Source organism: Sphaeramia orbicularis, chromosome 5 (assembly GCF_902148855.1).
Source record: "Sphaeramia orbicularis chromosome 5, fSphaOr1.1, whole genome shotgun sequence".
Lineage (NCBI taxonomy): Eukaryota > Metazoa > Chordata > Actinopteri > Kurtiformes > Apogonidae > Sphaeramia > Sphaeramia orbicularis.
Window position 1 is genome coordinate 21041113 of NC_043961.1, and position 27818 is coordinate 21068930.

Consider the following 27818-nt stretch of genomic DNA (forward strand, 5'->3'; position numbering starts at 1 on the left):
TTTTACCCCCATCGATTTGTCATGCACAGATTTCTCATCAGTCTGCAGGTGATGCCTGACTTTAAATGCAAAGGGCAACTTCTGTGGTTCAGGTAAATATTGTAGGTAAAAGGTAATTATTCTTTAAAACCTACCAATGAGGCACTTTTTTTAACTCACTAAAACCTAATATTGTGTCTCATAGGTTGGCACAGTGTTAGATTTGCTGTCAAAATACATGAAAGGAAGTGATGACGTTGCCCAAACATAATAAACCTGCATCATTTCAGCAAAACCAAACAGACTGATCATCCCAAAAAAAAAAGTGTGTCCTCCTCTGTTACTCAAAGGCCTGATAAGTGACAAAGTCAACACACAAAGAACAAAATGGCACCTAACTAATAGTGCGGGCACTTGTGATGCTTTGGGGAAACAGACGACCTGAAATGATGATGACGAAGCACAAACTGCCAAAGTTTCAGTGACCGGTCAGTTGAAATATCTGCTACTTTAAGTCCCTAACAGAGCCTAATAAAAGGCTGAATGCAGGGCTGCGAGACCTGAAAGAGCTACTGAATGCATCCATAACATCCCTATATTGCTCTTGCTTTACTGAAGTACTTATTTTGTCTTTCGGTTTCTATGCTTTTTTTTTTTTTTTTTTTTTTTTTAGGGCTTTGTGTTTCGTGCAAATAGTGCGTGAGTGTTCAACAATCGAATCTGATGCAACCACCCTTTTTGAAAATTCAGCATGTACTAATGACTTTGTCAACTATGATTTCATTTAACTTGATTGTGCTCCTGTCATTAGTAGAAGTAATCATAAATGCTGGCTGTCAGAGATTTTTTTTTTTTCTTTTTACAGTTGTGGGGTTCTTAAAGTAAAATCTATAGCGAAATGATTACAACTAATTAAAAAGAAAAACATGTTTTCATTTAGTAGAATTAAAAGCTATTAAAAATCATCATCCATGACATGACAGACCACCTTAAATGTAAGTCATTAACCCTTCTTATTCGTCTAAAACTGTTTCACAGAAACTCAGCGGTGAGGTTATTTAATACTCCTCTTGAATTTGTTCAATTTGGACAATTTAAACAATCCTGACATCAGTCATTTCCTGAGGTGACTGACTTTACACTAGGACTGACCTAAAGCCCTGTGGTTTACTGACATCATTCATCTTTCATTACAATCTTAAAGGGCACGGCCTCAATGTATGACCTCATAAAAAAAAAAAAAAAAAAAAAAAAAGTAGTTCAAGTGTGAATGTCCTCATAGGACAGCCAAAATATCAGAGCAAACAATGTATGGCACACCTTCACTATTAAAGTAACAAAGAATCCATGTTTGAGGAGTATGTTAGCAACAGCATTGGACTAAAAAGAAACATTCTTCTGCATCAGTGTTCATGGTAGAAAATAAAAGGGAATTATTGTTTAAAAGTGTGACAATACAGCGTAGTGATGTGAAGCTGATATAAAAAAATATTCAAGCAGACTCAAAAAAAACCCAGACAGAAAAGAAATTAATACAATCTACAAGAAATACTGACATGTGTCTGTAAACAAAACGCAATATGATGGGTATATAACATTTATAGATTTCTAGTATGTAATAATGGAGTGTTTTCCAAGTCTCTGTTTGGGATTTGACTGTTCTGTAACAGACCTATAGAATAAAATAAAGTTAGTTTAATATGACCAATTCTAAAACGTATACTGGGTAAAACTACTGAATTTCAACCTCTCCAATTTTCTGCCCTAGCTGAGGAAAGTGTTTGGTAAAGATTCTTGCACAGTAAAACATTTGTCTTGTCCTGAATGTCTAAACATGGTTGGTAGAGTCTCAGAGCTGCAACATCACGTGAGTGATAGACTTTGGCACTCAGCAGATAGAGGACAGTGATGTGCCCCCTCTGCCAGCTTATCCAGTTTAAACACACACAGAGATGTCCCTTAAAAACAAATGGCTCCTGGTTTTCAATGTGTATGTTCGTATCAACCTGAGACTATGAGCTACGTTCTGCTCTTCAATCATGATTGACCCCTGAAACGTAAAGGGGAGACATTGCAAGTGGCTTTAAGTGACAAAAAATGGCTCTGTTTGTGTGTGTGTGTGTGTGTGTGCTGTATAAATGTCTGGGAGTGAAGAACAGTCCAGCTCTTGTCTGTTAATGCAGAAACTGTGTTCTGCTGCCACACGTCGCTACAGCACGGCTCTGACAAAGCCAAAACCTTTTAAGTCTCTGTCCCTCAAAATAAAAAAAGAAATCCAAAACTTGACTCTAGATTTTTTTTACATTAGCCTCTAAAGCATTCAATTAATATTCATATATATTTATATATTTATATATATACCAATAAAATACATTACAGGTGCCACCCGAAAATGCAGCCAAACTGAAAACTGTGTCTGAAACCAAAGTAATAAGATGCAACACAGTAAGTTTATATACATATTAGGGAGAAGAGAGGGAAAGGAAACACAGGAGAAGGGCTGTATTAACAAGACCAATATTACAAAATATTCAAGAAGGCATCTCCGTTATTTTCTGTCCAACTGCATTGCCCTGTTCTCTGGGCCGAGACCTCCGTTCCCTTTTCCATCAGGCAGTTCATCCCATCCGCAGATCAAGTCATGATGAGTCACTTTTATGAAGTCTGTCAGATGGGAATATGCTGCTTTCTGCATGGTAATGTAATGTGTGTTTTGGTGGGTGCGTATGCTTGTATGATGTGTAGGATGACGTCCACCCATGGCAGGTCCCTACTTGAAGTTGGCATAGTCGGAAAAGGCATCAATATATTCCTGGACCACTTTGTAGCAGAACTCGTACTGCTCCTGAAGAGGGAGGGGATGGAAAACAGCAGTATCAGTAACACATGACAACATAATCCTCTTGAATCTTAAAGCTCTGGTACAGATTCCTCACTTCTAACACTGTTGTGCATGAGTAACTGTGTCACTTTAGTCGTGTTGAAATGTCTACCTAACTCGGTCAGTCATTAATCTGACTCACAGTGCATGGATATATGAGACAAACAGGTGATTACTGATTTATAACTGCGGCTTAACTTACAAATTTCTGGTTTCTGCAGGCTTCAACAAGTTGCATCTAGTGCTTTTTAATGCCATTATGAATGCAATTTAAGATTTATTTTAATCACATACCAACAAATAGGCACATGTTGGCTGTTTGCTATTAAAACAGCAGTTCAGTACTTTAATTTCCCTCATGACCCTAATATCTTTACACATTCACATATTAACTGAAGCATTTTGAGCATAAGGCGCAAATGAGTTCACATTTATTATTTTCAACAGGTTTCAACAAAGACTGAATGCACTATAGTGGAGACACATGTTGAACTTAGACTTAACAGACAAAAGCAACATGAACCGTAAGTAGTAAGTAGAAACAGTGATTTTTCTGAAGATGGTTGAACTCCAATAATTTTTTCTGAAACTGCTGTTATTGGCTCTGTATTGCTCTTGTTCAAGACTTTTGTTACAGTGTGATTAATTTATATTTTTCCCAACCACATGTATGTTATTTTAATAAAGTTGCACTGACTTCCAATAATCCAGTCAGTTGTTAAGACCTGTCATACTTGTATATAAGACATTTAAAGGCTGATTCACTTAATGTTTTTATGGTTCTGTACATACACTGGTTTCATTAGAGAGCACAGTCATAAATAAAGCCCTTACCAGTGTCTGCACCATGTGGGGTCTCTGCAGTCTGAGACTCTTGACTGTCTGGAAGACATCCAAGATGCCTTCTGCCTTCACCCTCTCCAGGACCGTACTCAGTGCACAGAACGTCCCTGTCCGTCCTGCACCAGCACTGCACACACACACACACACACACACACAGTCAAATGTGTAAATGTGACGTTGTCAAGTTTGCAACTGTACTATGCATGTTCAGACATTACATGCATACCATAAGCTTGTTGAGAGTACATGTGTTAGAGAAGAAGCATAGCAACAGTTGTGGGAGCTATTCAAATGTCACGAGGAAGAAGAGAACAATTCGTCAGAGATGTTTTTTCCTGTGATTTAATGGCTGCAGCAATTTCCCAGACACATACTAGCATGCTTAATTACCTCTCAAGTATTTCCATGTCCGACAGTGATGCAAAGATATTTATAATTGCCTGAATGTTAAGCATTTTCTTTCCCCGTTTTCATGTTTAAAAGCAGCACATTATTTGAGAATGGCCAAATAAATGGGTCTATTATGTCTTACCTGCAGTGCACAGTGATAGGGTGGTTGCCAGACTGCTGCTGTTGTTTCTGCACTGCAGCAATGATGTTAATCATGCCTTTACCGTCAGTGGGGATGCCCACCTCTGGCCAGCCATGGAAATGGAACTGACGCACCGCTCGAGCCTTGTTCTCCTGGAAACACAGAAAACAAATAACCATCTGTTTTGACAATCAGAAGAAGGATAGCTTGTGTTGTTATAGGGCCAAAATCTGAGGTTGAACATCTGGACTAAAAAAAAAAACTACAAATCATTATGTTGTATACCAAATGTACATGATGCATCTGCTTGTCTGCGTCTCCTTTCTTACCCTGTTGTTGGTGACCAGGAGGTCACGCACTGTGTAGCTCTCGCTTTCCTCCTCCCTTTTCAGCTCAATGGAGATGTCCCCATAGACCACAACTCCATCACTGGGCCAATACTGAGCACACTTTTCCTGCAAGACCCAGAGAGCAAATTAGATTTTAGAGGTAAAGAGTGTCTTATAAGGAAATGACACTAATAGTGCATTCTAAATCTGTAGATTCCATGCTTATACAGATTCAGAGACATTTAATACAATTTATGTTATACAAGATGTAGATCACAGGGAGCAAATGATCAATATACTATTTCAGTCATTATTGACCAGTTATCTAATACTAGTGTATGTAGTTTCATACGCAGACATGTACACACACCTGCCCTCTCTCCTCCAGCTCAGTGAGCATGACTATGGAGCAGCTTCTCCACTCCCAGATCATCCTCCAGAAATCCTCTATGGTGTGCTGCAGGGGACCCTGACTGGCCATGTATGAGTCTTTCTGGCGGTATCCCTGTGAAGACGATCAAAGGGACAGGAGGTGATGTTGATAGGAAAAGGAGGGAGGAATAAAAAAATTAAATCCAACCGCAGCAGAGAGTAAGAAAGCCTGATCGAATGACTGCATTAACCAAATGAAATGATGCACTCTTATCGAGATGCTTTTACACTCACATCAATGAAAGAGGCATTGACATAGTCAGTGTTTTCCTCTCCACGTTTGACTGGAATGATCACTCTGTTGAACTCATCTGTCACAAGTAGAAACACAGAGCTTTTCTTCAGTGCAGGTGAAAAAGTTGGAAAAGGAGCGAATGATGACATTTGCTGCTTTGTTTAAGAACAGTATTGCCACATTATAAACCCAAACTTCAGACTACGATTTCACACTCACATGGAATGATCTGTAGGACTCTGTTCTTCTTCATGTTCGCTGGCAGGTTGCCTGTTCTCATCTTGTCATTCTGAATTTTGATGGATGTCAGTTTCTGGAAATGATGTAATATGTAGATGAAATTGAGGGTGAATATTAGATATCCTTGTCAGATGGTGAGAGAAGCAAAATATAGGAAAATAAGCATCCTGTGCACAGACGAACAGACCTTGAATTCAGCCTCCAGACCACTGCAGCCAGCTCCAGGTGAGGGAGCGTACAGTTTGGCTAGATGGGACTCCAGAGAGGTCACCTCCAGCTCTGTGTCTCCATACAAGTAGTGTTCTAACAACGCCTGGAAGATGAACACATACTGCATCTGTGGGTATAAGGGAGGAAAAGAAAAGGATTACTTCACCAGATCATATAAATAAGCTTTAGATCTAGCATTTACGTCTGTGTGCCAAATACAGGTATGTATTTTTAGTAGTATGTCAACAATCAGCTTACATCGGTCTGCACCATCTGACAGCGCTGGGCTCTGATCCTGGTGACGAAACCAAACACGTCCACCTTCCTCTCAGCGATCATCATGTCCAACATGGCATCGATCACAATGAAGGTGCCTGTTCTCCCCACGCCCGCACTGAGTGACAGAAAAGTCCATCATGTGAGTTCACACATACAAACACAAACAAGACATGAAGAGTGGACATTTTAACACACTTACCTGCAGTGGACCACAATGGCCCCGGCGTACTGCGGGTTGCAAGTTTTGACTTTTTTGAGGAACTTGAGCATGCCAATAGGGGTAAAGGGCACCCCAAAGTCTGGCCAACTAGTGAAGTGGAACTGGGTGACAAGCCTCTGAGGCTTTTTCCCAGATACGTCCCCCACCTGAAACACAAATCATGTCACGGACCTCAGCATAATCCTCAGAACATTATGGAAAAAAGACACTTAATTTTATTTTGATCCAGTTGCCTCTGATAATAAGAGGTTTATTGTACCTGTTGTATGCAGAATTTGCGAATGGTGTAGTCCACTAGAACCATTGTGTCTTCTACAGACACGCGGATGTTCCCATATGTCCAACAGCCCTGGTCCGGCCAGTACTGGGCACACTTACACTGAAACAAACCCAGGAAATAAGAAGTTTGGTTTACAAAAGAACACAAATGAGGCTATTCAAACTCACACTAACATAAAGTGTGATGAGAAGCTGTAGAAGATTAATGCTTGAGGACAGTGTCAAAGTGCAATGTTGAACTAACTTTACAGATAAATATTAACTTAAGAATAAAAGTATTAAAAAAATACAGTAAGACATTTAAAACAGACTGTCTTACATTAGTTACCAAGTTTGTCCATTTTAAACTGTATACAAGAGAAATACTTGCACGTATAAAGTGTTTAAAGATATTACACATTATTGTCATCTTTGCAATCTTACCTCTTTTCTCTCTTTCAGATTGGTCACCATGACGATGGTGGCTGTGTTCTGCTCCCAGATCATCCGCCAGAAGTCATTTACCGTTTCCTCCTTGGGTCCTGAGAGACCAAGACAGATGCACACATCAAAACAAGTCATAAGCTCTGATAAGACGATGCAACAGCTTGTCAGCAAAGATTACTCTAAACTGACGCAGTGACAAATGTTACCTTGAGCTGCAATAAACTTGTTCTTCTCTTGGTAGCCCTAGAAAAGGGAAGAGAAAGGGAAGTGGTTAGAATGAGACATAATAATCAATTTAATGAAAAAGCAGGGAAGGAAATGTTTGTTTTGTGGAAGCATGTACAAACATTTATAAAGGAGGCGTTGATGAAGTCAGAGTCAGGGACTCCTTCCAGAGATGACAGATGGACCCTGGAGTGATCATCTGAGACATGAGGACAAAAAGCAAACAGGGACATTGAGACACATGGTTCATTACAATCATTACTCACATTTCATCCCTTTGACTGTCTGATGTTTATTACCATTTTACTGATAAATGGTTTTAATTATGGTTAATCTACTGGCGGTAACACTAAACGCTGCTACATTTGTCAGTCTTTCTGGCAGATTTATAACCACACTCACATGGCAGGATGTTGACATATCTGTTCTTTTCTTTATTCTCTTCTTTGGAAGCAGCGTCACATGATGCTTGGATGGGGCAGACTGGTAGTGCCTAAACACACAGAAAGTAGATGACAGCACTGTGAATCACAGGGGGTGTGGAAAAAGTCCAGTAACAACCTGATGAACTGGTGAAAGCAACACATTTAAGTGTTTAGCTGTTGGGTGGCGACTTTTTGGCTGCAGACAGAAGTGACATAAATGATCCTTTTCCCTCCTTTTTACTTTTAATGTGCGACACAGATCTGACTGACTTCATAACAGTGTGAATGGAACAATTAGTCAGATTTTTTGCCTCCACAGTCTGAATATCTGTATTGGAATTCATTCTTCGGGCTTTTATGTCCCTGTACACTGACATTCATTATTATACTGCACTGGTGCGAGTCCCAAACATGGAGGACAGCTGCAATAGACGTAGTCAGTGGATTGACAGTGAAGTGTTAGACCTCAGAAGAATTTGAGATGACACCTCTATTCAACAAAAAATTCCATAAGAAATACTGTCAAAATCAAAAATATGCCTCTTTCTCCTTTTCTTGTCTATCATGAATTCACTGACCTCCATTGCACACCAACTTATAAATAAACCTATAGATCACAGGTGTCAAACATGGGGCCCGTGGACCAAAACCAGCACGCCAAACGGCCCAATGTGGCCCGTGGGATGAATTTGTGAAATGCAAAAAGTACACTGAAGATATTAACAATCAATGATGTTAAAATCCTTTTAGTTCAGGTTCCACATTCAGACCAATATGATCTAAAGTAGATAAAACCAGTAAAACGCTATCATAATAACCTATAAATGACAATTTTCTCTTTGTTTTAGTGTAAAAAAGTAAAATTACATGAATATGTTTACATTTACAAACTATCCTTTTACAAAAAATGTGAATAATCTGAACTAATATGAATATGAAATGTCCTAAAAGAAGTAAGTGTAATTTTGACAACATTCTATGTGATGTGATTCTATGAGATAATTGGACGAAACACCCCGTGATGCTGAGGTACACAACTGACAATGTGACAATGTGACTGACAATGTGTCCCTTACAGCAGCCATCAAGATCTCCAGATTAGAAGTAGTGCAAACATCAGGGATTGCAACATCTAGTCCTTTTGAGGAACCTTACCATTTACTAAATGTATTGTGTATTTGTAATTGTAATGTAAGTTGTGATGCACATGTGTACATGATATGAATAATGAGGCATCATATTGTTAAAATTGCACTTATATATTTTTAAGACATTCAGATTTTTAAGGAAGTTTTGTATATGTAAACCTTTTCATCGTGTAGTTTTACTTTTTTCATTGTTATTATTTTACTAGTCCAGCCCACTTCACATCATAACAAGCTGAATGTGGCCCCTGAACTAAGATGAGTTTGGCACCCCTGTAATAGATGATTTCAGTGACCTCTGTGTATATATACTGTAAGTGATGTCTTTGTTATGGTTCTTTTGTGTATGCATCAAATCTGATATTGAATGTTAACAGCGATGGAAAAAGTGATCGGAGCAATAAACTCAAACTGAGCACTAACATTAGTAGAGTAAACATAAATGCTATTAAAGTAAAGACATGTACCATCTCCTGTATATTATATCATGAAGGGTATGTGTTTAAATGCCCCTTACATTAAACTCCTCCCTGAAGAGCTTGTTGTCATCAGCCATACGGCGGTTCATTTCTTCCTCCAGCTTGTCGACAGGAAGGGGCGGGTACTTCCTGTTTGTGCTTGGCGAACGGGCCAATAGCGGCACACTCTGAAGTTCTGCGCCGGCGAGCAGGAAGGGAGGAGAGGCGGGGAAGGAACGGGAGGAGTGGGACAGGTAGAGATAAAGACATGAGAGAAGGGGGTAAGAAAATCTGAGTCAAGCTGTCTGACATGAAGCAACACTGTCTGCATCATTTATGGTCTTATCCTGAGATGTCCACCAGAGGGCAGTGTGGCTTAACTGCAGCCCTGTCTGTTAGGTAATCACAGTGAACAAAAGCCCTCTGCCAACAGCTAAACAGTGACATGATATCTGAACAGGATGGGGAGGGCGCAAGATCAATGGAGCCTTATCAGAAAAAAAACAACATAACAAGTTTGGTCAAGCTACTTGAACAAATTTCACTGATATAGCCCTAAATAAACAAGCGACTGCTTAGTAAGCATGCAGTGAAATCCTCTGACAAACACACACAGACTCTACCTGTATCATCTGATCTGCCGTTGGTCAGCCTGAAGGAGTTCGAGTGGCTTCCCGCCTGTTTGTACTTTTTAAACCTGTCAATCAACAAACATCAAAGTGCATATGAGACCAAAGATGTTCACATAAATAAACACACAAGCCAGTCAGTCAGTCAGTCATTGCCATGGCAACAGCAGCATCTTAGCCCGTCGCCGCAGGTCTCTGGCTGTTGTGAATGAAAAACATCAGCAGCGTCTCACCAACCTGAGCATATAGAGGATGATGATGATGAATATGATGACCAACAGAGAGGACAGGGCCACCATCACGGCTATGATGGGCATGTCTTCAGACGGGTTGTTGTCTACGAAGAAACAGAGAGAAGGGATAAGGGTTATGACAGTTTAATACAGTCATTTAGCAAAAATACAGTAAGTACAGAAAAAGGTTCAAATACTTGTGACAAATTCCATCACCGCATTTAGCGCAAAAATTATAAAGCACAGGGAACAAAATGTTTTGTGTAGATTTAGGCAACATATTGAAACGGTTTGAATAAATCAGGTTCTACTTTCTGAAAATGATGAAAAATGCCTAAATAGCAAAATGGAGATCATTCCTCTGGACATTTTTGCTGCTCAACAGAAATTCAAAATATAACCTGTTTGCTCCCAATATCATAATTGTGAATGTGTTTCTCCAGTCATACATGGCATATAGTTTCATTGAAGACAGTAGTGTTGAATGAAGTGTTTATTCTTCATTTAATGTACCCCAAAACAATTGATTAAAACTGTAAATCATCCAAAACACTGAAAATGGAACAAATAAATGGAGACACAATTCTTTGGTCATATCACCTAGATAGATTTTGGTGATATTACACTTTATAAAGGTACTAATTGCACTCCTACGGTGTCTAGATTGACTACACTTTTGGTTGCTGATTGGTAGAATGGATTATTTTTGTTGCAATAATAATAATAGTAATGATGATGATAACAATAAACTGGATACTCAAAAAGAAAAGCACCAACTGAGAGCAGCAGAACAAATGCAAAATGGAGATGAAGTTAAAACCAACAGGACAAACAGAACGCTAGATAAGACCACAATAAAGTAACAACAGCAATTCTTTAAAGGACAATGACAATAAATGGAATAAAAAGACAATAAAACAATGAAACTAACAGGGATAGAAACAATTACTGAGAAAGCAATAAAAAAAAGGTTAAAATCATTAAAAGAGGGCAACTTAAAACAATAAACGACTGATGGATAGAAAAGAAAAGAGGCTTAAGATAAAAGTGAGTCTGTACACATGTTTTACGTTTACAGATTCTGCATGCTTTATCTCCACAGGTAGGTTGTTCTGAGGCCAAGGTGCTCTGAGGTAAAAGCATGCTTTAGATTTGAGCCTCGACTTAGAAAACAACAAGGCCAAGTGTGTCTAATGTGTGTTCGTATGTTCACTTTTTACGACGTGTTTGAGATTGGGAGCTAATAGGGAGCCCGAATGAATAAATATAATTACCCACACATTTTTCATCATAGGTCAATCAGGTACTCTAAATGCACCACACATTTATTTCTGAACAACTGTGCTGAACCGTTTGTGTTTTAAAATCCATTTTTATTCATATCCAGTGAGGCCGAATTTCAGTAGTGGACGTGTTAGGATGCTGTTTTATAAAGGTCATCGGGTGCCCTCTTCCTCTTTCAACACCAGTCTGTATCTTTCCTTTCCGCTGTGGCTGTTGATGTTAATATTTCATTGGCGCTCTAACGAAAAGGGAAAAACACACAAATGGAGAGAGCAACAGGCTGCCCCTTTGCAGCGAGGGGACAAATCACAGTTTAACTGAGAGGCTCGACCTTTGGCTTCTATAACTGGTTATATCCAGGATCAGGACAGTACACGGCACTGAAATATTTAGGTCACTCAGTGTGAATTTGATATGAATAATACAGCGTGTGAATGTAAAAGCTGTCAACTTGTCATGAGACAGAAAGCACAAGGGCCTCCTGAGGAAAAGCCTTGAGGATTGTAGTCACACCGGCTCTTTACAAATTAGACAGAGTAAGTTATCTATTCTCTGTGACACATCCTGTAGATTACAATGGCTGACCAATTTGTATGTTTCCAACATGCCAATGAGTTACTGGTTGAAGGCAATCCTATAGTCTTCCTGGTGACCTTTCACTGCTACAGTTAACACAAAAGACATGAGATTTGAACAACAACAGGAGTTTAGTGTTAAAAAAAAAAAAACACGTACACATACACGGACTGCCATTTGTGTGCTGATGACTGGTCTGTAAGACATGTTAGGGCTCAACAAAAGAAGAGATTTCTCTAGAAAACTACACGGCGCTGGTGACAATGCAATGACAAAATCAGCTGTTCCATGGATGGAGTCAAAATTCAAGAAAGATCTGATGTTAAATGTAAACGAGGCTTATGCTGTAGGGGGCCGACAGCAAGGGTATATCCCCGAAATCCCCCCTATCCTCTCTAGTATATTTAAATCTATCCATAATAATTGTTAGACAATCAATATGAACTCAATTTGAGCTACATCAACCTGATAGTGGCAGAATAATGGTCAGAGAACCCATTTTTCCCCACAAAACTCCACCTAGTGAATGAGAATGACACCATATGAACTCTGGATGGTAGACAGAAAATAGACACTTGTAAGACGATCAATATGAACCAAATTTTATCTCAGTCGGCCTATTACTGCTTGATTTATGTCCAAAAAACTGATTTTCAACTAAAGCACCCCAATTTGGATGACATATAATACTCATAAGCCCCTTTTCCACAGCACTTCTGTTACGGGAATATTTCACCTTTATTCCGGAACGATGTCTGTGTAAATGAAATGGTGGGATCCTTTGGTCCCACCTCTGTCATGGCTCTGAAACCCCTCTGGAGGTAGTAACAGAGCTGTGATAAAGGTGGACTCATGATTCTGGAACGCTATGTAAAGGGAACACCTCTTGTTCAACAAGCAAGGTGTGACGTTTAGATGACTTATTGTGTGTGCGACCCCTGCACCAGGGGGATTTAAAAATGAGCGCGGGCCTTGTATAGTAAACAAACATATCAACGTGGCCAGAAAAATGTCAAAACTGGGGAGACGGCGAGGTCTGTGAGCTGTTGTCAGTTCGGGCAGAGGACTCTATCCATGCTAATATTTGTGGAACGGTGAAAAACGGACTGACTCTGGAGAGGTTAGCAACATCTCTAAGCACGGGGTATTTCCGACACACAAGTTATACGTCACACTACACGTTGCGCTACATCACCGCCCCTTTGATTCCGGAATGCAAAAAGGTGGGATCACCATCTCACCTTTTTTCCGGGATCTCTATGTAAAAGTGGCTATAGAGAAGCTGAAATCGATAGGGTTGTTCCTTTAGGGGTTCACTATGTTGGTTATCAAAGGAGAAGAAATCCAACCAAATCTGTCCTAGTTACCACATTTACACGAAGAATATCCGGCGGCAGCAACATTCGGGGTAAAACCATTATATCCCCAAAACTCGATTTCGGGGATATAAATATGCTCATCATTCAGTCGACTCTGTGCTCCATATGCACTTTCTGGGGGAAGTCGTTTGGAATGGCGCCCAGTTATGTTGCATTTTCAGGCACAATTCCCAGGACTCTTCAGTGTTCTCCCCCGGACAATGTGTACATTGAAAAGAGCAGGAGCACAACAGGCTGTGGGTATCATGTGGACGTGATACAGCCTTGACCAATCTAATGCCATACAGACGTACTCACAGCTCTCAACAAGGCCCAGACACAGCACAGGGAGACAATGGGCCAATTATGTAACACCTATGAATCCAAAGTGATTATGTTATGCAACAGACACACTGCATTGTACAACATCTGTTGCATTTCTGTTGACGATGACTCTTCAATTAAATTCCACAGTTTCCCCTTGGGTCCTTAAAATAGTTTTAATACCAAAACAGTTTGTGCAGAATAAATCAAAACATACCTGTTATCGCTCTACACGATAACACAGCATCTATTCCAGTCAATCCATGCTTTGAGCCTTTCTTATGCTCAAGTAAAATGAATAATTAATGCAAGAGAAATCTTTCAGGGATGTTACGAGTTTATATTTCCTAAACCTCAAATTAATTTGATACGAGATATAAAGGCGGCTTAAGCTTCTCCACTACATACTTACTACTACATAGGAGAATAGGGAAACATGTTCTTATTTAAATGAAAATGATCTACATATTATTTTTTTAAGCACTGGGTTTCTGTTTCTTTTGGATGACTGGTCAAATGTAGGTATGTCACATCAAGATATTTTAGGCACAGCTACAATGGAGTTTAAAAGCAGAAAAATGTCCATCTATCTAAAATATTAAAGGTCGACTCTTGACCAGAGAGCTCACTTACTGTCTCTTTCGGGCTGTTGCTGCTGCCTCAACAACTTATATAAATAACACACAACTAAATGGACAACCAAAAAAAGACTCGTAGACAGTAGGGTCTGCGATGTGACAGCATATACTGTGTGGTGGTAGAAGAGATTTGGCAGCACTGTTTCTACTGTGGGATGTCACAGATCCAGCCCTTTTGGAGGGCAATAACAGCAGAACTGCCTCACATGTTAAAAACTGAAAAAAAACAGACTCAAATGTACTGAGCTGGAGTCACATGACCAGATGACTAAAGAGTTTCACTGTATTTTACTTCGATAACTTCCATGACAGAATTTTAGTTTTGCTTTTTTGAAGATTTTGTTTCTACCTCAGGCATCTAAAGAGGCTGGTGTTTTGTTTGTGTGGAAGGACCATGCAAACCAAAGTAGAAAATATTGAAATCTGATAATACAGTTGTTTATTTTAAACTAGAAGTCAACTGATAGTGGATTAAAAGATATAATAAGGACATGTTACAAGAGGAAAAAACTAATAGCGGAGTAATAGGCCGAATGTATTGGACTGCAATGAGTGTTGGAAATTCACCTTTTGTCCTTGCTCAAATCAAGGATTTAAGCAAGTTGTATACTGTACAGTCTGTAAAGCCCTTTGATGCGAATCTCTGAAGTGTGATATTGGGGTATATACATAAAACTGAACTGAAACCCTTTGTTTTAACTTTACTTGATAGTGGTTGACTGTTCAACTCAAAGTAATAAACACCAAAATTGATAAATAAATATGCATCACTGGAGATTAAATTCTATATCAGTGGTTCTCAACCTGGGCGCGCATATTGTCCGGCACATCGTCCCCCCACCCATCCCCCGATCGCAAATTGATTTTCGGCAGGTGGTCAATGATAAGGTGAGTGGAGCTCACTTTGACTTTCTCACAGTTTTATCTACAGAGCTATACAGCCGACCCCACCCTCCTCATATAGGTCTGTCGTGTTACTTTTAGAATAACATACCACCCCCCCATCCCACTTTTTTTTTTCCACACATGGGGGGCACCACTAGGCTCATGATGCCGTTAATAGGATGTGGTTCAAAAAAGATTGAGGAACCCTGATCTATATGATTCTATCTGAATTTTTTTAATTGTTTGACTTATTTTCTCTCCCAGTCTGTAATTCCAGATGAGAAGCCTAATATTTACTAAATACCACTATCAGAGCCAGATCGTGACAATACTGATAGTTTGCAAAACATTCCATAAGCACTAATTAATTGGTGTACCTCTTATCTTACACCATTTCAGGCTCAAATTTAAAGAACAATTTCCCTAACATGATGATATGTAGCAGTAGCATCAAATATAATCACAGTTATCAGTTAGCTATCACAGTTTACATATTTAGCATAAAGAAGTGCATTAGGTCCTAAATAAAGGTAGATAACAACTAGATCTTCAAACACACTTTCCTTAATAACTGTCTGCACCACTCACCATGCGGGCTGGCATGTGAGGTGAACTCCGTGCCTGGTTCTGTGGTGGTCTCTGTCTCTATCTGGTAGTCCCCGTCATCTGGGTATGTTTCTGGAGTTGGGGTATCTGGGGCTGACGAGGCATTCCCATTGTCCTCCGTATCCAGAGCTGGTGTGACAGGCGGCGGTGGCGGGAGGCTGGTGCTTGACGGCGTCTGAGGGACATCGGTTGGAGCTGGAGGTGGAGGAGGCGGGACCGGCACCAACCGCACGGTACCATTGGGACCCGACGGCTGTACGCTGTCATCCCCTGCTGAGCTTGAGGGCGTGGTGGGAGTTGACGTTGTTGTTGTTGTTGTCACTGGGGTGGTTGTCAGGGTGAGTGTGGTGGGTGGAGCTGTGGGGGCTTGTGTGTCCGCAAGTGTAATATTGAGGAAGGGTGCGACTGGGGGGTCTGTGGGTTTGGCAGTGATATTTGGAGGACCTAAAAGAAAAAAACAAGAGGGTGAACCCTGAACTTTTTAACATATATAATGAAGGTGTTTAATATGAGTGGGTGTGGTTCATACTTGTGATGGGGACATTATCCTGGGCTGAGGCCCCGAGGACTAGACCAAACAGCAGGAGCAGGGGACACACACCCATTCTGCCCTACATGGACGACACACAACAAAAAGGACAGCAGGGTATTCAACCACAAATCTCACTGAAATTGATCAAAAAAAGAGACTAAATCCCCCCAAAACCTTGATCACAATCAAGAGATGCAGGGTTTATATCTTGTATAATCCACTATATTTTTCAAATCTTCATTGCTAATCCCACATGCTCAATTTTGGAAGGCAATGCTCTTACATTTGCAATTGTAAATAACTTGAAACACTTGAGTGATTTAACTATGTGTATGTTTTTAAAGGTCGTTTACCTGAAGGAGCGAAGTTGGCATCAATCACTCATTCGCACAGCGTGGTCCTGAAGAACAAACAGAGGATCTTATGAGTTTCTCATGTTGTAAATGTTTCCCAAATTGAACAGTTATTCAGTACCAAACTGAATCTGGTATGGCAGCATTATTGCGAGTCATGGAAGAAAAGACATAGAAATTGCTACATTTCTGTATCATAACATCTCACACATAATTACAGACTCAGCTGTAATTTAGTCTCCACTAGATAGTTAACGCTGAGGGCTTCTATTGCTTCTTGCATGACAAAGATGAAACACAATACTAAACAAACTGGAATTTCAGATTGGATCAGATCTAGTGTAGAACTTTAAATATTCCAAAGAAAATACAGGTGAAATCTTCACTGTCTGGCAATTATTTGTTCTTTAAGTGACTTTGTCTTCATATTTTATTGATGATATATATAAGTCTGCCAGATTGTAATGTCATAAAATTATATTATAACCATACTGAAACATTATCCTGCATTCTTAAAGCTTTTGGAAAGAAATGTACTTTGCCCAACCACAGTTTGTTTCATACTGAGTACTCATTGTCCAGAACTTAAGCAAAGCAGAATAAGTGTCACATTTAAACTCCCGCAGTGACAGTGAATCATCACTAAGGACACTTTTACCCACTGACATGAGGATGAGTAGGCAGAGGCCCGAGGACAGTCAGGCTTGGAGAAAGTATGACAGTGGCCGGGTGGTCAGCCTGGCTCACTGTCAGTCTTTAGTATAATCCCACAGGCCAACAAGGCTGTTGTCTCCCTGACTGAGCTGTGATAATCCCTCATCCTAAACCCATGGTCCTGACCCTGGAATAATCCAGCCCGTCTGGCTCTGCTTACAGAGATACTTCATCACTCCACTGGGTTACTGCACACAAACTGATGCTGTACATGAGGGATTATTGCATCAGTGGGCAGAGGATGAATTGGGCGCTAAAAGCACTAATAGTGCCAGTTGCCAATCTCCTGGTGTTTTGAGCTGAGCTCATTCATTGCAGTACTTACATTGAGCACTGTTTGACTCTGACAGCAGCCTGAAATGGAGCATGACGAGCAAGTTATGTGGTCAATGAGGACGCTATTAACCTACAAATCCAATTGTAGCTCTCCTGCCATTGCCACCCATGCATGCATCCATTTATCTAGTAAATGCTTGCAAAAAAAAAAAAAAAAAACTAGTCACGACTTAAAATGTGAATCTAAACCACCAAAATCTGACTGGAAAACAAGTTTCTGTACCAATACATTAATGCATTTTGCAGCAGAGCATTTCTTACATACTAATGGCATATTGAAAACCTGGGGAATGATGACAGAATATGGCAACACCATACTCAGAACAGATAAACAGCCTTTGTACACTGCAGGCACACTGATAGGCTGGTTCAAATGTTTTGTTAAAATATTTTAGGGGCATTTTGTTCTTTCATTTCATCAGGTTGAGCAACGAAATGTCAGGAAACCAGGGACAGAGATGGGGAATGATGTGCAGCCAATGTAACACAATCTCTCAGGTTAAACTTGAGCCAAAACAGTTCTGTCGGATATTTCAAGTCTGAAATATCTGTAATCAAATGAGGAAACAGAGGCCTTTATCTTTTTGTAATTCAACTGTGTTTAGACTTGCCTGCAGATAGTCACGATCTACTCCACCTACAATCCTGCCCTTCACTACTGATTAAAAGGAGAGACTCGGCTACAGTAAAATCACATTGGACTGGAGCTAATGTGTAAATGAGCATTATCCCACATCTGTGCCTCCGTGCGAAAGGTTCAATTAAACAAGTTAACCTGAGTTTACTCATGGGTACGCTGACATCTACCAGCTTTTTTTAGTAACCTTAATGAAGCATGACACATTATTTTTCTGTTGGCCGCCCTGAGAGGCTCTCTGACGTGTCACTGTGCTGGTGTAGGCGACATAAGCCAGTCCAGTTGCTAACCTTCACTTCACAGATGCTGCAGAAGCCCAGGAGGTTTTTAATCGAGACAGTGGGCACAAGTGTGTACCTCCCTGGAGATGAATCTTAATGTGAAAAAGCAGTATCCTTCCATGGTGTATGTGTGTGTGTAAAGGGATGAGATTCTTTTTTCTGCAGACTTATGTGTTGGTAGAAGGCATCATTAATTTAAAAGGTACTGGGCAAGTGCTTCTATTTGTGCCTCTTTCGGGATTTTATGCTCTTAGTGCTCTCTGTCAGTGATATGTACTGGATGATGGTGTAATTCACACTCAAGTGATCCGTACAGGACTCAAAAGGAAGTTGTGATTACTGTTAAATTATTTGCGCTTTATCTAAAATCACATTTTTATACAGGTCACAGTTTAGTGTCCATAAAAAGCTTTTAATAACGTGCCTCCAATGACTGAGAAACATTTCCTTTCTCTCTGCAGTTTCCTATTACAACATGGTTGTTGACAGTAGAACAAGACACCCATCTTTTTAAAGGGAGCAAAAAAAAAAAAAAAAAAAAAAAAAAAAGCTCACGTTTAATTGATACAGCTCAATTCATCTTCACCATTTCTTTCAGCGTTGCGATGTAGCCCAAAGTTAAAAAAAAACAAAAAAAAAACAGAGTAAATATCTTTCTGACAGTTTCATCACGCTATTCCCTGCAGAGGAAACATGTACATGCCCATCTATTAGCAAATGAATGTACTCAGAAGGTAGTCATGCAGTTGGAGCTCTCCTGAGTTGGGCTTGTGCTGTGCAACCATGTGAATATTTTTCAGACAAGGCAGAGCACTTAGAGCAAGCCCTTTACAACAGCCACCACTGGGATGAGCTGCCCTGTGGCGAAGAGCAAAACTGCCACCGCTTTCTTAAGATGATGACAAGCTCCACAAGTCAGTAAACAAAAAAATCAATCGTATGACTGCGGGGAATAAGAAACACATAACACAGAAATATGACAGCACAGCCTCTTGCTCGTTAATGGAAATCTGACTTGGCTTTTTTCCTTCCCTTGCACACCCTGTATTTTCTCACAGTATAATGGTTTTGAAGGACAGTGGGATGACAACATTACTAAATCCTTTGAGCACCAACATCTCGTTACACATCAAGTATTGTAAAGGTTAAATAACATCTAGTTTAGGGGTTGAAATTCAATCCAAATTATAAACGCTGGTTGTTTATAAGACAATCATAAACTGACTGAACAAATTCATGCTTATTTATATTTGGTCCGCAAGTAACCTATTTTCATTGCTAACTAATCTGTTTTCTTGATTATTTGATAGTGTTATCTACAACATTTCAGAAAATGGTGAAAAACATCCGTTGTGTTTCTCAAACCCCAAAATGACAAAATGAATATGTTATTTGTCTGTTGATTACAAATTTAGAGGCTGATATTAGGTACACTGATATCGACCAATATCATCATCAGTATATGAGAAGTCATTTCACTAATGGCAGATAGCCTATTATTTATTAAATGTTTTGCAAAAATTTATATGATTTAATTTGTGCTAATTCAAATATAATGTTTAATAATGGTGATCCTATTTTAACATAAATGTAATTAAGATTTCTCTGGCACCAAAGGGGAATAAATGACAAACACAAAAAAACACATGCAAAAAAAAAAAAAAAGAGAAAATAGAGTTGGTATCAGCTAAATGGTCCTTGTAAATACTGGCATTCCTTGCTGAAATAACCCCCTCTCCTCTCAGTTAAAGAATTATCATTACTTATTATAGTTCTATGTTTGACAAGTAAGCAATTACAGCAGCTTTACTTTACTTTTCCAAGGGCAGGTAACAGTAAAAGTATTGTTCTGTCATTTGCACTGAAATTAATCTTTTGGGACCAATGTTACACTACATCCATCCTCTTTTAACAACAGCAGACTAAAAAGGGCCATACTGGCAGAAGACTCAACTAATCCTGTTATAAAGTACTTAAAAATACTCATGTGTGATTGGTTGGCAGGTGGCGGCTACAGCATGATTCCTAAAGTGTGTATTTAAATGCCTGGTTGCATATTTTGCACATCATTGCAATAACTTCCTCTATTGTTTCACTATATAAAATAAGCATATGTCTTCTATTAATATCCATTTAATTCATGTGTGACAGTCCACAACGTTGCACAGGACTCTGTGCTTAATGTGCATGCAAGTGGTGAACCAAGCCAACTAATGACGACGCTCGCCTCTCTGCCTGTGGCCAAATGCAGACCTCATAGGAGTGCAATCAAACAGTTGTGAAAGAGCGGGGCTGTTCCCATGCCTTTTCATTCACAGAGTGAAAGGAACACTTATAGGTAGAATATAAAGGAAGTCCAATTACATCTCCATGACAACCACAGGCCAAGACGTAAGATCAATGCAAGGTAGTCATTTAATATGGAGAGTTCCCATTCAGGTCTGTGGATTTCACTGATGCTTTTCTATTAACCGTGACCTCAGATGAGGCAGTAAGTATCTTCTCTGACCACATGGACATGAATTAATGAATGAAGACACATTTCAGTAGCGTCGTGGGAATACCTGCTGCTATGTTTTGAAGCCTAGAACAGCAAAAATAAATACAGCCGTCAGCGGATATTTCTCCATGTGTTAAATAATGAAAATAAACTAATCCTGTGCATAATTCCCAGAGTACACTTAAAGCCAAGTGAGTAAACTGGAGACCCAGTAGACTCAGAGCCTGAAGGCCTAGATGACATGACACCAGTAGCGGTGGTCACGGGGACTTCGCCATTCATGCAGAGAAATATTTCCTTCTGGCTTTCTACAAGACATCCTGCTTGACTAGTGACTGGAGCGCCTGATAATGGTTGTCTGTCCGTCTCCATTCATGGCATATTAATACTGTTTCTATGTCTTGAGAAGGAGGGGAGGGGGTCTGGGGCAACAGGGATACTGTGAATGCTTCTCTTCACAGGAGACTTGTAGTAGGCCTAACCCAGGGCCGCTACGAGTGTTGCTCTGAAACAGACCACAGATTATATGTCCCCAGTGCCACATACAACAGCCACAATCCTCTGGACTTCCCTTTCTGAGGGATACTACTCCCTGCTGGTGCGGTTTGTGTTCCTGTTGGCTTCATTCATAAGCTGGTGAGTTGATGAAAAGAAGAAGAGAAGCATGGGATTACTATTCTGGCTACTCATTCGGGCAGGGGTGACCGCTGTGTCTGTTATTAAGCCTGTAATGATTATTCGGTTCCATCAGGCTTGAAGGATGGAGAACACTCACTTGTTCACCCAGTGAAAGTGGTGAATCAGTGAAGCTCTACTGTGCCCGCTTCTTTGTGGGGTTTCTCACAGGGCATGCCAGGGGCCTCTCGAGTCTTCCCACATTGGACACAGGGTGGATGTGGAGGCGCAAAGCATGGGCTCTCCACAGAAGCCACAGTGACCTTGAAGCGTGGTGTGGGGCCAAAGGGACAGCTGAAGGGCCATGGCGAAACCCGACTCAATATTACTTATGCCGTATGAAACAGAGCCAGCACACTAGATTCTTGGCTAGAGGTGGCTATCGACCACAGCGCTGTGTAGGTCGCCATAGAAATTATCTGCCGTGATAAGTATGGAAGCTGTCCAGTGCCAAAAGATTTAAAGCAATCTTTAATTCCTGTGTGAATTACAGCCCTTACACGCGGCTGCTCATTTATCTTTGTAAAACGAAAAGCGATACCTGCAGAAAATACATTCAGCAAAGCAGGCTATGAATATTAGAGTTTGACTGAAAGTGGATTAAATGGCTGATGAAATAACAATAGCTTGAAGCAGAGGAAAAAGTGAAAGCCAATTAATCGGATAATCCTCCTTCGTCCCTGAAGAAATATCAAACTTGTTGGAACTTAACTGTTTAACTTTACTAGAAACAGGAAAACTTTTGGAGTGAACACAAGTTAATTAGTACAACCAAGTGAAAAAGTGTAGGTGGGACCAGGTTTTGTTTTCTGGGTTATTATTTTCCAGTAAAGAATCTTAAATTAGCTGTCACCCTCTACTGATAGTGATAGTTTGTAGATGATCCTATCATCACTCTGTCTACAATGAGAACATTTCTGTGCCTTTACTACAGTAACTTACGTATCATATTAACGTTTCTTACTAAAGTATTTTGAGTGATAATAAAACCACATAGGTGGCACCTGCTTCGTTCCCTGCCAAACATTTGGTGTTAATTTTGGAACAATGGACGCCCACTCTGAAGGTCGCCATATCTGAAGTGACCATCCTATAGCACTCGTCCCCTCCTCTTCCTCTGAAGATAAGAAGCTCAAGATGAAACGACAATCATGTGAGACCTATCTTCACATTGGTATCATGATATACTGCTTCTCTATAGTCCAATTTTTCCTGCCATGTCACATAGTAAAAGCCCTCGACATTCCTAATATGCTCTTTGGACATTTTTTAGATTTTTTTCAGGGTAAAAGAAACACTTCGCTGACTCAAAGGCCAAAGACAAGGGCAAATATAAATATTTATAACCGTGGCTCTCAACTGGTTTTCAATGGGACCTAAATTTGACCTCGACTGTGAAGGCAAACCACATTGTTAAAAAAACCAAACAAAAAAGCACATCAAAGATTTCTTAAGGTGGAAAAACTGACTCAAATTCACTAACAAACATGATTTAATGTGTCAGTTTGATCATAACTCTACATTTCAACACCACAAATCACAGAGCAGTGTCCACTCTAGCATAGCTTTGTCGGTTGTCAAGACGTAATGTATACAGTCAAAGAATTTATGTACCTGTTGTTATGGATGGAAGTGCAGAAGTGCTTCAGCAACACCCACCTTCACTTCCTCCATAAATGAAACGTCTTACAAATCTCGAACACCCTCTAAATACTGTGAAAGAACAGAAGATGATGTCTGGTTCTTTCCACTCAGACGAGATATTTGATTTGTTAATTATGAGTCATCTCATGAGTTGATTTCCTGTATTGTGAAATGTACATCATTAAGGCTGAATGACATGCCGCATGTAGCTGAAATTGAGCTTTACAATGCGTCATAATCCTCTAAATGTTGCTGTGTTTATCCTGTCGGAGGCAGAATTACAGTACTCTTCCGCAGTCGGCATACAGGTGGAAACAAAAATATACCTCCTGCCCCACCCAGAGAGCCAACTCACAATAGTGTATCACGGCTCTGAAATTGTGTAATTTCACAACAGGAAGGTAATTTCAAAAAGCCCAAACCGCTGTCAAAACGTCACGTAAAGCTCACACACGGCGTTTTTGAAGATGTACTTATTTTTAGAGTGTCGTGAAAAGTGTGATGTGAGATTTCACTCAAGCTCTGCTGCTAAAAACCTTTCAGGATCCCTGGACAGAAATAACTCCTTTTGCTTAAAATAGGCTGAGGAAGATGTGAAGATGATAACAGCACTGTCTTTTCCAGGATACAGCCGCCAAGATGCTCTCCTTTTTTTTTTTTTTTTTTTTCTTTTTTTTTTTTAATATAGTTTTCTTGACAAGTTGTGTGGACTTGTCCAGACCTGATAAACCTGGGTCAAAGCAGGCCTGCTGGTTGACTGAGCGAAAAAGTTCCTCAAGTTGCAGAAGAAGCTGCTTAACTTATAGACTTAAATGTGACATAATGACCTCGGTATAGTGTTCTGGACAGAGTGCGATATAGGCGACATGTCCTGCAGAGTCACTTAAGACATAATGGCTGAAGCTCTGGGCAGGCATGGCAGAGGCTTTTGCAGATTTGACATCCAGCCCCTGAGTCCCTGTCATGCTTCCTCAGTCTGCATGATGTTCCTGTCAGCCCTCAGTATAAAACAGTTCCACTCTTTCAATGCCGCAGTGTTGAAATAGTTGGCATTTTGCTCAAATTAAGCACAATATTGTCTAATCCTCACTGTTTTTCATGATAGATGTGCATCTGCCCCATTAACCCTTCAACGTGATATCATGACTGGCGTAAATATACGCATCACTTTTAATTTGCACTTTATCTGTACGCATTATAACCTTTCCGCGTGTATGTTCACACCATTATTCACACCTGTCCAACTTGAATTAATGTGTCAAATACTGCGCACTAAGGGTTAGGGTTATGTGAACCGGAGATCTTGGCGTAAATTGACATGCGATCAAATGGCGTCGAACAACATGCGAAAGGTCAAAAATACGTACATATAGCACGCCAAATTGCCGTAAGAACTGGCATCACATATAACACCATTTAATGAGATCAGCCTCAACCCTTAAAAGACCGATAAGTATTTTTGCCACAACTTCCAAATGATTTTTTTTGTCCATCCTGAGTGATTTATCATAGTTTATTAAAATCAGAGTTCCTACAGGTTTCTAAGTAAATCTAAGACCTTTTTAAGACTACTTAGCAGAGAATTTAATGCCCACTTCACAGCCTATTTCATGGCCATACTGACAAACTCCTATTGAATATAGAAAAATGCATCGATTTACGCCTTGATTCCCACCGTTCTGAGCCATTTCTCATCGGGGGCTGCAAAGGTAGCGATAATTGGCTCCTAATTTCAATATAAATTGTCGGGTTGGAATGGGTGGAACTGAGTCGACTAATGTTACTTTCTTTGCATCTTGGACATTTAACAGACACATTTAAACACAATACAACAAACAAGTTTATGGCAACAGAACTTCAGACCTGCCATATCAAACTTAATACCTTTTAAAGACGTTTTAAGGTATTAAATGCAGATTTGTAAATTCAAGACTTTTTAAGACCCCACAGGAACCCTGTATAATATTGTCTTCTGCATTTTGAATTTTTCAATGAAATCAGGTATTTTCCTATATTTAATTTACTAATTATACAGATGTTCATAAAACACCAACACAAATTCAAATGATATTGAAGCAAATGAGGAAAAAGAGACTTTTCAACAAAATATCTCATTAAATGAACATACAAACAAGTGTCTACAACTGCTGTCATTTGTCATAGTACATTTATTTTACTGGTGACTAGGGATGTAACAATATGAAAATTTCATATCACAGTTATTGTGACCAAAATTATCACGGTTATCATTATTATTGCGGTATTGTAGAAATTGTGCTCAAAATGTTCAAAAAGTACTAATACACACACTGAAATAATTTAACGAAGTTGTATTTTGAAAAAACACAAAAACAAAAACTAAAAAAATAATAGGCATAATGTACTTTCTGTTGACAGAAACATTCAAATATTAACCCTTAGGGGTCTGAGCCTATTTAGGCCATTTTTCATTCAATACTTTTGATTTTGCCTTTATACACTATATAAAGAAATGTTTACTATACTCATGTTTGGTATATTTTTTTCAGCACAACTTCATCTATCTCATCTGCCTATTATTTTTTCACTTTGACCTACTATATCAACACAAAAGGACAGAAAACACAAAAAATATATAAAATTCGATATGAAAAATGTGTATAATTTATTGCATAAATAACACAAAGATGCTTGACGAACCTTTTCAAAGACTTTAAAAGTGAATATTGATTCCAAATTTTAGGGATATAAAATTAAAATTGTAATAAATTAAAACTATACTCAAATATTTGACATAAAACCATATATTTACATGGGATTTTTTCCCCTAAAAGTGCGATAATCAAACACGGTTACCATGATTATTAGATTTTAAACGGTAATACTAACCGTCTACAATTTTACTGCGGTTTATCATTATACCAGTAACCGTTACATCCCTACTGGTGACTCAATGTTGCAGAAGATGACAGTGTTTCCATGTTCACTACGGAGCCTTTAAAACATCCAAACGGGTTTTATCTGATGACCATGAAAAGCTGAGAAACTGCATCCGACTTCAATTATTTACACCTAATGACAGGATTAGTGGATCAACAGTTATTACACATTTTAGATCAGAAGATGCTTGTGGTTGGAAGTGGATGTTTAGTATTTATGGGTTGAGAGTATGTTGTATGTTCTAATGAGCATAGAAATCATAACACATATCGCAAGCGAAAGCAAAGTTAAATATGTATATATACTTTTTTAAAGACTAACATGGTATGGCTGGTTACACCCAGCATCCAAAAAGAGAGGAGAATATTAATCATTACAGAAAAAGGGAGAGAAAAAAAAAAAAAAAAAAAACTTTGGGAGAGGTTGTAAAGGGAATGCACACTCTGGAGACTCCATGACAAGAGTGAGGAGAATAAGAAACACAATGCTGTCTGTATTCACCAGACTATATGTGTTCATGTTAGTGCGACCCAATTCCTGTTGTGGGTCTCATGGAAGCCCCCCTTTGCACCTCCACCCACCCACCCACCCACCCTTATAGCAAGCCAAAGTCACTCCCCACCCTCTGTGAACGTGTAATAACAAAGCATTGATCAATAAAGTGGACTTTCCAGTGAGGCTGCACAGACCTGGAGCTTCTCTTTGTTCCACTGCCAGAAAAACAGCATCAGTGTTGGCACAACAAACCCCCCATACTTGTAAAATGTTGTCGCACTCATCTTTAAGCCCCCTTTTTCTTGAGAGCCCCCTTCTCCAAAATTTCCCTCCCTGCCTTGGAGCTACTTCTGGAAGCATTACAGGAAGGTTTACAACTATTACACTCAGCCCCAGGTCCAAGTATAAAGCAGGCTTTATCCGCTCCTGGATGTAGGTATCATGTAAGGGGACTGGATGTAAAAGGGAGGAGGGGGGGAGAGAGAGAGAGAGAGAGAGAGAGAGGAGGAAGGGGGGGGGACAAAGTGTGTGTTTGTGGGTGACACAATGTTACAGGCAGAGGAAACATGCTGCTACAGCGACATTGTAACAAGTGTGATTCTGTCTCAAAGCAACAACAACAACAAAAAAAACCCCTAAGAAAACTCACCACAACTCCTGTAGCGCCCAGAGGAAACTTGACGGCAAATAAAAAAGGCCAGAGAAGGAATTGACGCGTTCTTTCTTTCTCTTCCACGTTTTTTTTTCCAACCCCGGCCCCTGTCTCCACACCCCAGGAACCGAGAGTGTGAGCGGGGTGGGGGGACCTGGGTGATAGCAGAGGAGGGAAGCTCGGTCCGGGACTCACGGCCAACACTTCGCACTCACTTTATGTGTAAAAATCCGAACCAAAGAAGGCACCCCCCGAAAAGATCCTCAATTCACCATACCCCACCGTGCCTTCAGAGGGGACTTTCACGGCCTTCCTGGAGGGTAAAATCCCACGGTTTATCCGCTGTATCCGGGCGCGTCGGCCGACTATTCTAGTCCGCCATGTTGTGTGTCTGTCTGCATAGGAAGAA

General features: G+C 39.9%; 1 protein-coding gene across 1 annotated transcript; it reads right to left on the reverse strand.

The window, feature by feature from the left end:
* ptpra (protein tyrosine phosphatase receptor type A) lies at nucleotides 1-27818 on the reverse strand. The gene is made up of 22 exons (XM_030134053.1): nucleotides 27407-27818; nucleotides 16557-16603; nucleotides 16201-16282; nucleotides 15654-16115; nucleotides 10005-10104; nucleotides 9762-9835; nucleotides 9198-9334; nucleotides 7513-7603; nucleotides 7233-7309; nucleotides 7092-7128; nucleotides 6883-6980; nucleotides 6440-6559; nucleotides 6160-6326; nucleotides 5940-6075; nucleotides 5659-5808; nucleotides 5451-5544; nucleotides 5231-5307; nucleotides 4935-5069; nucleotides 4565-4690; nucleotides 4236-4387; nucleotides 3695-3830; nucleotides 1-2824 (listed from the first exon to the last, which is right to left on the reverse strand). Exons 2-22 carry the CDS (start codon nucleotides 16575-16577, stop codon nucleotides 2750-2752), a joined length of 2547 nt encoding a protein of 848 aa, XP_029989913.1. The 5' UTR covers nucleotides 16578-16603; nucleotides 27407-27818; the 3' UTR covers nucleotides 1-2749.

Excerpts from the sequence above, each read along its gene's own strand:
- ptpra (XM_030134053.1), bottom strand. The coding sequence starts at position 16,577 with ATGCCAACTTCGCTCCTTCAG. Across the intron at positions 7,310-7,512 it reads ATATGTCAACATCCTGCCAT|ATGATCACTCCAGGGTCCAT; the intron begins GTGAGTGTGGTT and ends CTCATGTCTCAG. Across the intron at positions 3,831-4,235 it reads CCTATCACTGTGCACTGCAG|TGCTGGTGCAGGACGGACAG; the intron begins GTAAGACATAAT and ends GTGTGTGTGCAG.